Raw genomic sequence first — 13,866 nt, forward strand, 5'->3', positions numbered from 1 at the left:
TGTCAACATCTTTATGACAGCAAATTTCATTTTTTCACCATTCAAATCTACCTGCAATATTACAACCTCATTAAAAAAAAGAATAAAACCTTAATGACTCTTAAATGCAACCCCTACACAATCTTCCTTCATTGAGAATTCTGAGATTTTATTGTTTACTTCTAATTTGGAAGAGAACTAAATTGTGATCTCCTCCAGGAAATTATATTTCCATCTTTAGCATTGCTCTACAACAGCCATCAGAAATTAGGTATCTGAACGGAAATGTTACATGGTCACCCTTCTCAGCTTTAAAAAGCTATCATTGCAGGCTGGATTGCAAGATTGAATTAAGATTGCATTCTTGGCTACACCGCTAAAACATACTGAAATAGTGCTGTCTAACATAGCTCCTGTTCTACCTATGGTACACATTTCAGGCTCAATCTGTCTGTCCAAAAAACAGGTACAAAAAGAAGTTAAAATGTTCTAGATTATAGCCACAGGGCTGGTGTTAGCATGACACGTGCCAAGCGGGAGAGCCATGCCCTTCTGGAGAGCGAGGTGGAAGACAGGCATGATGTTTTAGCACTTGAAATACTGCACTAGACATCCATGCCTTGCAACTGTGTTGAGCCCTTCCAGGTCTTAATTTTGTAACAAGTATACCAGTAAGGAGAGAAAAAAAGTACTAAAACGTAGCTGTGCAGTACATAGCTGATACTGCTTTACAAGTTGCAGGTATATTCCTAAAGGACTTTCACAGTCATTCTGCCAGTTTGACTAACCCTGTCAGCTTTTCAAAGTTTCTGGTTTTATTTTCAGCTGCCAAATTCAAGTTCAGACTCCCTCTTTACTCCTGCATTCCTTTAGTTTAAGGTCAGCTAATACAAAGGCACAAATCGTACATTTGTCAGCTTATTTCTCCATATCCTTTTTGGTTTTTTCAGGGTTTCTTAAGAATTTGCCAGCTGGCTGATTACAAAATGATGTACACTTCTGACCAAGCCATTGGGCAGGTTCAAACTCTAACAAGAGATGATGAGCACAAGAGACCCTGGTGCTTTCACAGTTACAGCTGATGTGTCTTTTTTCTCCCAGCTGAATGCCACTATTTGACACTACACTCCATGACAAACAGAGACATGAGTGTAATATTTTTTATTCATGATGACTCTTGCAACCTAAAAATCCTGATTTCTTTCATTATGGAGCTATGGAGCTATGATTCAATGCCTTTAAAGGAAGACCCAACTTAAGCACTATGCTCGTAACATATAGCAAAATAATGTAAACACATATTTTTATTTTAAATATTCTTTATGGCCTTCATGACTGTTTCCCCTACATTGCTCTTCCATACACCAGTTTGCAGACTCCCAATATAGTTCATAGAACACATGCAGTAAACGAGGTATGTGTTACTGAATTTCAGTGTTTGTCAAGCTATTCATGCACAGTAGGTTTCTCAGAGGTAAACAGAGCCCGTACTAACTTAATTGCTGCAACATTTTGTAGCAAATCGTTACAAAAAATTGTAAGCAAGCACCTCTCTTTAAATGAAACATACAGCAAATGAATGTCACTGGAGTCTGAGTTTACTTTCAGAATTGATGTTGTTTAAATGAAAACCTTGTTTGCAAATACAAGTAGTTAGTCATTTGTTGTGAGTCTGCATATTGCAAAAGTTAATTTCCATCTCTTCATAAAAAAGCATTAAAATTTCTGCAACAGACTTAATGGAAAAATTGCTGATCATGAAAATTATTTTTGCATATGACAGTGACATTCACTGTGCTATCCGCTGGCTTTTGGGGGATCCTTATCCAAAGGATAAGGCTTTGGGGTTCCTTCCTCTACTCAGTTTAACACTAGATAACAGTGCATGGCAAATGACTGGAAGCATTTGACAGATGCAAGTAAATCAAGGGTCAGTTAAATATAAGGCAACAAATAAATATATGGAAAAAATGTCCAGATTTTAACACCATAAAGACAATATATCATGATATCATGTAACTGATGGAATATCAAACACTGGTAAATATTAAAATGAATTGAATGGTTTCATTTTTGCTTAACAAGATCTATGGTTTTGATTTTTTTAAATTCATATGGCAAATTCGATTTTGAGTGATACAGACAAGTTTTACTCTTTTCAATAGACTGTGTTTATCTGAAGGCAGAATTTAACTGAAAATGTTTCCAAACATGATGAAAAGCCAATTCCAAGCTTTTGTCTATCTAGATTGTTTTACTGTTACGTTGTAAATCTGCAAAAATCAGAACATTGGACATTGAAAAACTAAAGTTTTGAGAAATCTAAAATTACTTACAAGCTGCTCCGACTTTACACCGTAGAGCTGAATGGTCTTTGCAACATTTTTTGCCACAGCTAAACTGAGGTCTGGATCAACAGCAGCCACATTCAGCTCACTGGAAGCAAAGATTACAAATCTTAAATAACAACTGAACAGTGATGTATTTAATGGATAAAGAAATAGCTATGAACACGAAGTTACATGGCATGTCAATTTAGAGAGAGTAGCACATTCAACCAAGTCTTTCTATGCACTGTAATTCAGTTTACAATTTAACAAGTCACTTGGGAATTTTATGTGCAGTGTTCCTATTCTAGTAAAAATGAGCAAAGTTTAGGAATGACACTTCAGTATGAAATCACTATTAGTAAGCCATTCAAAAATATTGACTGCAATTAACTACATTCAAGCTTTGGCAGCAGCCTTCAAACATTACAGGTGAATACACAGTCATTCAACTCTGGAATTACATGAGCTGCGCAGAAATACCCAGGGGACACCTTAGCTTGACACGACTAATAAGCCGTGTTTTAGGCAATCCTTTATAGTAACAGAGGCCCCAGAGGAATGACAGAGAAAAAACGGAAGAAGGAAAAGACTTCTAAATTACTTCTAGTATTTCTTGTTCATGGACTGACACCCCCCCCACACCCCATCCCCCCCATCTCCATCATTTGGGACTGCATTCACAAATGCTCTCCTGAAAATAGACAAGTACAAGGGCCATCATGTTGCTACGGATAAGATTAACCTCTCCGAAGACCGGAGAGACCCTAGGCACCTTGACATAGGAATAATCACCTCTGAGAACTCCACAGGGCCCCAAACATCATTAGCTAAAGGTCACTCTGGAAAACTCAGCTGAAATTTCATTCTTTTCATGTTGTTTTCCCTTCTGCTCTGCAAGGAGCAAAACAGCCATCAACAGCCACAACAACAGGCATGTTCTGAGCATCTGCAACTCCCAGTCACAAGTACAGCGTCAGTATTTAACAACACACACACATTCACAACAGTCAATACTGCCCATCATTTTCAGACTGTATTAAACAGAGTAGTCCTTACCAAAACCTTACGAGAAAAAATACACCACTGGTAATTAAGTATCTCATTTTACAAATGCTACCTGGAATATTGCTGTTTCGCTCTAACAGAATATTTACATTAGGTATTTATCAATTGCAGGCAAGCAACTATCATCTTCCCTTTGACACAGTCAGAATAACAAAGATTCCAGACATTTGCAATATATGTTAAGTTTCTCTTCCTGATGTTTTATAAGCTTAAACAGTAAAACCTAAATTAAAAATTCAGTTATGCAATAAAAACAAAATTAAAAAAAAATCTATAATAAACTATAAGTAATAAAAAAGAGGTAATTATGCTGCTGTATTCAGCTTTGATCCAGCCTCACTTTGAATACTGTGTGCAGTCCTGGACCCCACAATTAAGAACCAGTTTCAAAACTAAAGAGTAATCAACCTTTTACTGATGAGGAAGTCTCATTTCTAAAACTGTAACTTATGAGAAAAAAACATGCTGAAGATTACATTTTGCAATGTATTGTATGTGCATACCTGGCTATAGTTTTAATGATGCTTTCAAGCTCATCAGAAGAAGGAGGATTTCGACCTCCAGGAGGGAAGACAAGATTGATGGGGTCAAAGAGTCGAGATAAGGATTTTGACAAATAAGCAGCTTCATACTGTTGCAGTGAATCTTTCAAGGCCTTTTCTGGACTGCAGGTATAAGACAGAATTATTACATTTTAAAGTAAAATACACAATAGCACTGAATCTTTCCAGACCACAGAAATGTCACAGTTTTGAACCTGGCTTTTCTTTCTGCTCTTTAAACTTATGCATTTGAAAAGATTTTAACAGTGTGTAAAACCTTGCTTTTCACTTGAACCATGTAGTAAGTGTAATGTAAAAACATGACACAAAGTATAAAATAGCTATTAAAAAAATATAAATGTACCTCCTGCAGTACTTACGTGTATAGAAAGCTTCAAACAGAAAGACTCTTCTTAAACTTACCTTTAATAAGTTTTAGTCTTTAGTATTTCTACTTTTGGAAAAAAGTAAGCAGTAGCTCTCTCAAACATTTTACCTCATTATTAGAAGTTTGATGAAACAAACTTTGCTTCCATTCAAGTGACTAAGTCTCCCACTGACTGCTCAGGAACGTATTTAAGCTAATACAAATCTCACATAAAATATTCATTTTATCTTACGTAAGTCTAGAAGTTCTAATAGACTTGATGAGCCTGTTTCTGTTTGATCTTTCTGATATCCATCGCTCAGATCATGTTTATCCTACAATGTATACACATAACTGTGAACCATAACAAACTGAGCATTTGCCATGCTTCAATGACTGTGGTATAATTAAGAGAAAGCTACTGCTACACATACAAAACTGAATTTTCATCATTCTGCTTCTTTTTTTCACCCAAAGAGACAAAAAGGTAAAATTAACTCAAAGTCAGGGACCTCGTGAAAGATGAGGCAATCCAACACTGTTAATTGTATAACCCAATGACAATCCTACAGCTCTAAAATAGTATCAAAGCAATAACTGTAAGAGGGAAAAAAAGCCTTTAAAATTTTCCCGCTCTGACAACCTGAATTACACTAAGTTCTTACAAATATTCTGTTTTCTTGCAGGGTGAAAAGCTTCAGATTTTATTGCCTTAGGGTTCATAATACATACTCATAGTCTTGGGTTTTTTGCATGAATATGTCCTGTGCATCGTCTTCCATTTGTTGCAATTCAGTAAGGAGATCAGTAGCTCCACCTGTGTTAAAATTCCTCTGAATATTTTGACTATATTGTTGCAGGCGCTTCCACAAGTCATTATAAAGCCTCAGTAATTTAGGGTATTCTCCTTCGAAGGCTTGCTTCAAAAATGTAGAGGCTGCAAAATAAAGCAGTAAACAATATGCATTGCCAAGTTCAAACTGATTTTTTGATTCATACAACCAAACTGTATCCTTGTATTTATATAAATGAATTATATGCAGTGTAATCCTATCTATTATATTAATAATGTAATATTAAAAATTAATTTCAAAGTGGCATGAGCTACCACAAATGAAGGTACACATCTAAAGCACCAGCATAAAATCCACAATTGAAAGATGGGACATGGAAAACATACTTTGTACAATAAAGATACTAATCATGGTTGTGATACGTGTGGTATCAAAGTTAATTATTAGTATTATCACTCATTTAAGGCACAAGTGTGATTAGAACACTTTAAATCTAGAGAGTTTCTTACAAAAGCTTGATGACTGGAAAGTGCGGGGCTGTGTAATTTTGAAGATACCCATTTAAAATAAACAAAGATAACTTCCATGAGCCACAGTCTTCAGAAATCTGATGTGGGAAGCATGTGCATTTACACGCACCTCTTAAAACAAGGTATCTAAAATGCAATTCCTAAACTTGTCAAATAATGACAAAGCCAGCAGATAAAACAGCACTATTTTCAGCCTTGAAAGGCTTGCCACAAGCAAGAGGAAATGAAAAAAAATGTACAACTGTTTTCGCAACCGCTGTTAATCTTGATCTAACATCACTCATGCTTTATGGATTTCCCATTACTTTAGGAGATTAACACTGTTCCACTCATTCATAGGTTTTTTCAGCTTCCGGAAATCTGCCCCATTTCACCCTGCCTATCTTTTCAACTGAAATATATTCTAATTTGGAATACTGGAGGATCCACATTTATTATCAAATATGGTTCTTTTAGGTCACAAAGACTGTCCAAACCTCACAAAAGCAGAACACAAATATTATCAAACTTTATAAACTGCCATCAATCCCTATTTTTAGAGTATTTTTCTGATAACTGTGTAGTCTTCTCCTAATCTATATGATCCAGACGTCCGAGACTGATGGCGGTAGATTCAATCACTTACAATTTTTATGTTAAAAAATTAACTGTCTCATACAGATGAGCCACTTGAATGAAAAAGTCTGTAATGCTGTAAGCATTGTTTCCCCAAAACTCATCTGTAGCAAAGTGAAAACATCATTCACAGTTCAAAAATCCAACCACTCCTTTGGGACCTTTATATAAAAAATGTGACTAAAAATCATAAGTAATAAAATATTTTTAATAGCTGTCAGACAAAGTACTGCTGACAAAATGTAAGACAAAAAGTAAGTTCCCTTACTTCTGAAATGTTGATTGATCCCATTAACTGATGTCACAATTTTGCAATCTTAAAACTGAGTGCTGAAAACAGGTAGCACACATTCGGTTTGAACATAATCCTGGGTTATGTACATACTGTGGTTTAAGTAATGTTTAAGGCAAACAGTAAAATTAATATGTTTTAACACAAGATGAATACATTTTCTTTTGGGATCATGTAGTTACTTAGCAACCAAGGAACAGGAATCAACCTGATAGTTCCTCAAGATTATATTGCTGCTATAAAGCGTGGAAGGACCAAACTCTCAAGGGCCAATGCAATAGCTGAGATCACAAAGATAAATGCACATCTCATGCATTTTATCTGTGTGTGCAAAGAATTAACTTTAGACACTGTATACAAACATGAAAGATGTATTCATGAAAGCACCAAACTCACCTTTGACCCAACTGCATATTGCATTAGCATGTACCAGAATAGTTTATATGCTTACCTGTTATTTTTATTTAATATTCCTTGATTGTATCTGCTATTTATACATTACATATGTACAAAATATCATGTATAGTCACACCACCAACCATTCATACATATTTAGACAGAACCCAATTTTGAAGAAACCCAACTCCTATTTATAAAGGTATTCAAGAACGTCCAAAATCAGATTTTTACTTGAGTTTAACATGGAAAGTCTGTAAGAACTGCTCTTACTCATTCACTTTGGAAATCTTAATGCACCATTCCAGCCATTTTTACTTCTACATGCAATTGCAAAAATACACTTTTGTTATTAGAGAATAAATATTTAATGAAGCAGAAAATATTTAATTTTTTTTTTCTGTAAATTCAGCCACAGTTTAGGAGGATCAGCCTGTTTGGTTACAAAACCAAGTTTTAAATGCACAGATCCCAGACTGAGTGAACCACTGCTACAGTTCCAGTGGAAGAGATAATGAGCAAAGGGCTTACTTAAGTCAGAGATGCAAAACAACTATCCAACACAGTACAAATCATTTATTCTGAATACTTACAGTCTGTTGCTGACTGGAACTGACAGGAAAGTGTCTGAGTTACTGCAGTCCAAAATTTGTACAAAATATCGGACTGGCCATCCTGAGGGCAGGGGACAAAAGAAATAAAAGTTTTAAAACACAGTCATTTCAAAGAATCTTAAACAATGCAAACACTTCCAGTCAAAGCTCTTCAACATCACTGAGAATAAAAACAAAGTAAATGAAGTCTGAGAAATTTTCCTCAAGTTTGAAGCTAGGAAAAAAATATTGGAGAAAACAAAAATAAAAGCTTCAGTCTTCTCTCAAATGGAATATTTTCCTTCAAGTCTGAGAGAAATGCTCCCAGCTCTCTTGAGGCACGGGTGCAGACCGAAGCAGTAAACACCAGGAGCTGTGTTAGAAAACCTCTTTGCACTACAGTGACCTTCATATTCTGAGGGGGTTCTCAAGCTGGCAATTACTGTTACTGCCACTACAATGTTTGCAAACACCGACCAGGGACCGAAACCAGTGCTCTGCTTCCCACAGAACAGTCTTCTGTTTCTAAAAACACAGAACACATGAAATTACAGTGAGCCTCACAGCTGACTCTTTACCACCTTGTGTCAGCAGGGCTGGCTGTCAGAATTGGAAACACAGTAGTGTGTTCTCGCAAAAAGGACATATGAGAAATGGCAGGCTGTTTTCTTACTCCCCCCATCACCTTGCACTTATGCTCAAGCATTAAACCATGATATTGTTTTCTCTCTCTTGCTTTCTTCCTGTTGGTGTGTCTGAGGTACAAAAAAATTACAAGAGATGATGATGAGTATCCTGTCCTGCCCACTAGTCAAATACTTGGAAGGCTATCCAGTGTTCTCATGGGAAGAGGAAGCTCATGCTGGACAGAACTGCTTTCTTCATTGCATGGTATACATGTAATATTGACCCTACTGTACAAACTAACCTGTTTGACTGAATCACTAATAATAGTCAGAAAAAAGTGCTCAGATGAATACGTGAAACAGCAGCAGTGATGACAAATGTCAGGAATTCTAGGGATCTTAATGCTGTCACTTGGCTCACTCTGACAATGTTCATGGTTTTAAAGCACAACACTGACATCTAAACATGTTAAGCAAAGGGTTCAACACTGAAATAGGTGTCAAAGGGGGATGCATTTCCTCAGCTTTCCTTTTGGTACTGCCAGTGACTTCACTATGAGGAAAATGCAAAGAAACCCCAACCAAACAGCCCTAATTCTTGTTAATAACACAAGCCCTTTCACAGTGTCAGTTCAACTTCTGCACTGCCCAGCACCACAAAGAGGAGGAGATGGGCTATCAAATCTAGAAGTCCAGCTACTCCAAACTGAATTACTACTTCAGATGGAAAAGGAAAAAATAAATGCACTCTAATTGATTCCATTGGCAAGTGAAGTAATGAAGGTTTTCACAATGTCATTCATTAACATGGCACCACTGCATTCCACTTGAAGATCTGATAACTGTAAGACTGCAAGTTCAAGGTCAAGCAATTAAAAAACTACCATCTTAGAGAATTGATATAAAACCTGAAAATCTGTCAAAGGTACATTGAGACACCTAAAAATAAAGGGGGGGGAAGGCAAAAAAAAAAACAAACAATGATTATCCAGTAGAATTCATTTACAAATTCTGAGATTCAACAAGGAATTCATAACCAATCCTACCCCTTATCTCTACTGATATTCAAAGAAAGATATAATTTATGGGTCATGTGTTAAGAATCGAGAGAGAACATCTTTTTATGCTGTTGGATTCATACTCACAAAACGTATGAGAAATAAGATAGAATACTAAAATAAACTAGGATGATGGAATCTCATTTTTGACATTTTTGACACTAATGGATTTAGAAACTGAAGCAATTTATTCTATAGTTATGTTTGTATTTTCTGCAAAATTGTACTTGATTTTCATAAATGGGCAAAGTAAAATTACAATATCAGACAATGATTTGGAAGGAACACTGCATAAAATATCTTTGATATTTTTTGTAAATTAGCAGAAACGTGAAATTACTCAGTTCCTCATTTCACAGCTTCACATTTAAAACATGAAAATTACTATAAAACAAATGGCCTTTCACATCAACTATAGAGTAAATTAATTAGTTTTCATATTTTCTATCTGAACCTGGAACAATGTTTGCCTATTCAACATGATAATTTAATTCAATTTCTAAATAATCTAATGGAGGTGGAAAAATACTTACAGAGCACGTTCAAACAACTTTTTTTTCATTACTGTAATCACCATCTACACCTCTGTCATAGTCTCAGCAGAAAATGCAATTATTAAAGGGTCTGGAAAACAGACATGCATGTAGTCCCTCACATCAACATTTCTATCTTAACTGTCAGATTCAACAGGATGACGAATAACAGTAACATACATGTGGCAATACTTAATGTCTTTGTGAAAATATAAAACTTTTGTATGTACTTATATATATACATATATAATATAAAGTCATACATACATATGTATGCACTCATATAAACATCTGCATAGTAGCCAGAGCTGTGCAATCAAGCCTCTGCCCATTACCTTGTGTCCTCTGGCCTGAGCAAATGGTGCTCATTAACTGTATCAGCATTTCGTAGAGAAGGCCCTCATATCTCTGCTAACCAACTGCATTAGGTATGAGGAAAAAGAGAGGGGGAAAGCTCTCTTTTCTCACATGGAAAACTCAAGTAACATCTCATACTGACTGACTGCTCCGTCAAAAAAGTTTAGGGAAAAAAATATTAATGCCCCAGTTTGGGACCAACTAAAAACTCCATCTACAGTCATTACTGGCTACTTCTATAATGTAAGATACAGTATTTCATGTTGTCCAGTGTCAAGATGCAGTCACTCTGGGTGTGAAATACAGATGCTGATTAATAGCACACAGAAGACCATGTAAGAGTTTTTGGCAGGAACTTGAGAGTACTATTGCCTACGCATACACCAGGGGGTATTTAAAGTGGGTAGACTGTAGCTACCAAAATTGCAATACAGCAAGGCATTAGCATTAGATACTCCTGCCGAAGTAAAAAGCAGCACATACAACCATGAGAACCCAGAAACCATTTCTTTATTTTGTGTAAACCTGTAATTTTTTTGCTTACACATTAACTCAACACATTATTTTTACAGTGCTTTTAAGTATCTCGCTGCTTATTTTTTAAATAAGGTATTCTAATAGAGACTACATCTGTGCCTGCAGATCACAAAGGAAATTATAATTTATTTAAAATATAATGTGCAATTCCATTTCCAAATAACTGATACTAAAAAATTACATAAAAAAGGGTAGCAAAAGGAGTGTTTTTTCTCCAGCTTAGCATGAAATTAAAGCAATGTCCCTACCCCTTGCACTGGACAACTTCAAGGACTTAAGAAGGTGGAAGAGAAAAGGGCAGTACTGCTTGCCTGAAATGTGCACAGCACATCTACCAGCTCATCTTATTCTAATGGAAAGCTTATAAGTCTTCCCCTATGCTTCATACAGCACTCTGAGCAACATCCCACAGAATCAGAAAGTAACTGCTCTTTTGGGTCTTTCACTTTCAGAAAATGTCATCTAGCTAAAATTGCCTTTGTGTCATCTTCCCATCTGTGGAGTGTAAGTAATGAATTTGGTCCTCCTCTATGCTCACACCAAATATCTTCACTGGTAGACAATGTATGGGAGCATTGGGTACTTCCAGGTTAATGATTTAATATGAAAAAGGAATTCTTTTTGGTGCAAATCTATCTTCTGTCTATACTTGCTGTCTTGCAGAACACACTGAACTATGTTAGTGGTCTAACTTCCACTATTCAAGGAATACACTACCTCATCATTAGCTTAAAAAGAACAACTTCTGCAATTAAATAGCTTTTTGTAGCATATCATCACATTTTTCTAACAGAACCCACAAGGATGTACTAATATTTTTATCAATTAACATTCTGAGACTTTAAATTGGGAATTTTCCATTTCTCCTGCTTCTGGAAATGAAAGAAAATTGAAAGATGTTAAATTACTTACACCCCCTCCAAAATAAAAATGCTTGCTTTGAAATCTAGTCACAAGCAGATTAACATCTTGTGATACAATCCCTTGTAGCAGGAGCAGCTGACAAGATGAGTAATGAACTGCATCCGATTATCTTTTCAGCTCTGTGGCAATCATTTTCCAACAGCTTCCTATTCCATAACCAACAACACTGGGAAAAGGTCACCATTCTGTCATATTCCTGCCCCCCCCCATGTGTTTAATAATGCAGAGAACACATAAACCTTTGGAATTTAAAAGGACTGGTACTGATAACTGGGGCAAAACTGTTTCAGGTGCATATCGCATATGCAGAAATCCTACATAAAACACCCAGACGTAATTTAAAGTTTCTCAGATGGAAATTATTACATGTAGCATATAACAGAATGCTATTTTCTCTTTCCACGCAATATGTTCTTTCTTCAACAAAAAAACCTTAACTGTAATTCATATCAAAAACGCAGCACAGGCGAGATTCAGGTTGATATATATATATATATATGTTCCCCATCACGGAATACAATTAAAAATGAATTAAATCTATGAACATTAACCACAAGCAACTGTAGGACTATAATGGCAAAACAGGATTTTCACCATTTAAGTCAGCATTTTTTAATTGATGGTACTATCTGTTCACAGCTTTAGTTTGATCTCACAGCAGAGAAAATCTGCATATAAACCTATGCTTTGCACCACTACAAAATGGTTGGGAGTTTACAATCAGCCACAGAACTGGCTATTTTTCATAAAAATCTGCTGTGAAAATGCTCCTGTACCTAACTACATTTACATAAACTAATGATCTACCAACCCAAAGTGGGAATTAAAAATAACTGTCACTGCTGTTCCTGTGCCCAGTGACCACTTTATTCCCCAGAACTGATGCAGCTGAGCAGGTACTCAAATGATTTAGTAGCTCCTATGCAACTCCTTAGGCTGTGCAAGACAGCTTAGATCTGTCTTCCTCTTGTCAATTCTTTGCTTTCAGAAAACTGAACAACTGCCCAGTAACATAAACTAGGGCAACCCTCTGCCGTTGTGACCTACTGGACAGCTGGCCAGAACGAGGGGAATACCAAGATGCTTTACAGAGACATATGGACTATATGCACTTCGCTACTTTTGGAAATGTTATTCTTAGAAAATCCACTCGCATCTGTGTAGAGTAAAACAGAAAAAGACAATGATCAGACTCCTATTTGGCCCATCTACTATAATTCTACCCTTTTTCATACTGCTTAAAAATTCAGTACTCAATCACACATGCTATTCACATAGGAATTGTTTGCTCATGGAAATTACACACATAAATCATACAAAACATGTCCAGCAGGCTAGACCACAAATGGCAATGAGTTTTCTTGCAATTGAATAGTAGGGCTCCCTTTATTGTGTACATGAACTGGAGAAAGACCATTAGTGCAAGCCATAATTCAATAAAATTTACCCTTATTAGAATAACAGATGCAGGCTGTCTGGTTTTCTTCCATGGTATACCTTATTTATGTGAAATTCAGAATATGCTTAAGTGCTTTGCTGAATCAGGGCCATTATCAACAATCAGCAAAAAATGCGTTCACCTTGTACTGAAACTATTCCGTTTCAAGTATTATTGCAAAGTTACTACTGTCAATACTGTGCACAGACAATTATATTGTACAACTTTCCCGCAAAAGAGAGGGGTTTAGATAAAACAATTAAAAATGTGTGTTAATACTGCATAATAACAGTGCCAGGAGACATCTGGACAGTGCTAGTTCATCCTGCTCTCTGTCCCAGCTCAAGAACATGAAGTTGAACATAGGCCTGTGCATTCCAAGTGGCCACAGACTAGCAAACTGTATTTTAAGATAAGGTTCTCTTAAGTAAATCTTTGTGTTGTAAACAAATAGAATTGAGTCTTTCCCCAATAATACAAGCATAATAACTGTGAAAATTTAATATTCTAATGGTAAAAGTTTAACCCTTTGATTTATTTAGGACAGGAAAGATCTACATTTAGTAGATGCCAAATTCTAAGCAACTGGCTGGCCTTTAGGAAGAGATTTTAAGCTGCACGTCAATAAAATCACAGACCAGTTGATGTTGAAAGGAACCTATGGAGATCATCTGGTCCAGCCCCCACCAGGTTGCCCACCACCATGTTTAGGTGGCTTTTGTATGCCTCCAAGGATAGAGAATCCACAACCTCCCTGAGCAACCTATTCCAGTGCTCTGTCACCCTCACAATGAAAAGGTGTTTCCTTGATGTTCAGAGGGAACCTGTGTCTCTGTTTGTGCCCACTGCCTCTGGTTCTGTCACTTGGCACCACTGAAAAGAGCCTGGCT

The 13,866-nt window shown here is 36.3% G+C and overlaps 1 protein-coding gene across 2 annotated transcripts in view; it reads right to left on the minus strand.

Annotated features, from left to right (window-relative positions):
- The window catches only part of COG5 (component of oligomeric golgi complex 5), a 192,727-nt gene that overhangs the window by 40,591 nt on the left and 138,270 nt on the right, over positions 1 to 13,866 (minus strand). For both annotated transcript variants that reach the window (XM_057417852.1, XM_057417851.1), the window contains 4 exons: positions 7,504 to 7,585; positions 5,016 to 5,220; positions 3,878 to 4,039; positions 2,316 to 2,415 (listed from right to left, as the gene is read on the minus strand). In XM_057417852.1, coding sequence (XP_057273835.1) covers positions 2,316 to 2,415; positions 3,878 to 4,039; positions 5,016 to 5,220; positions 7,504 to 7,585 — 549 coding nt within the window. The remainder of the gene's footprint in view (positions 1 to 2,315; positions 2,416 to 3,877; positions 4,040 to 5,015; positions 5,221 to 7,503; positions 7,586 to 13,866) is intronic.

The sequence above is a fragment of the Pezoporus wallicus genome, unplaced genomic scaffold (genome assembly GCF_028554395.1).
Source record: "Pezoporus wallicus isolate ANWC-B61680 ecotype Strahan unplaced genomic scaffold, APGP_CSIRO_Pwel_v1 contig_5542, whole genome shotgun sequence".
Classification (NCBI taxonomy): Eukaryota; Metazoa; Chordata; class Aves; order Psittaciformes; family Psittacidae; genus Pezoporus; species Pezoporus wallicus.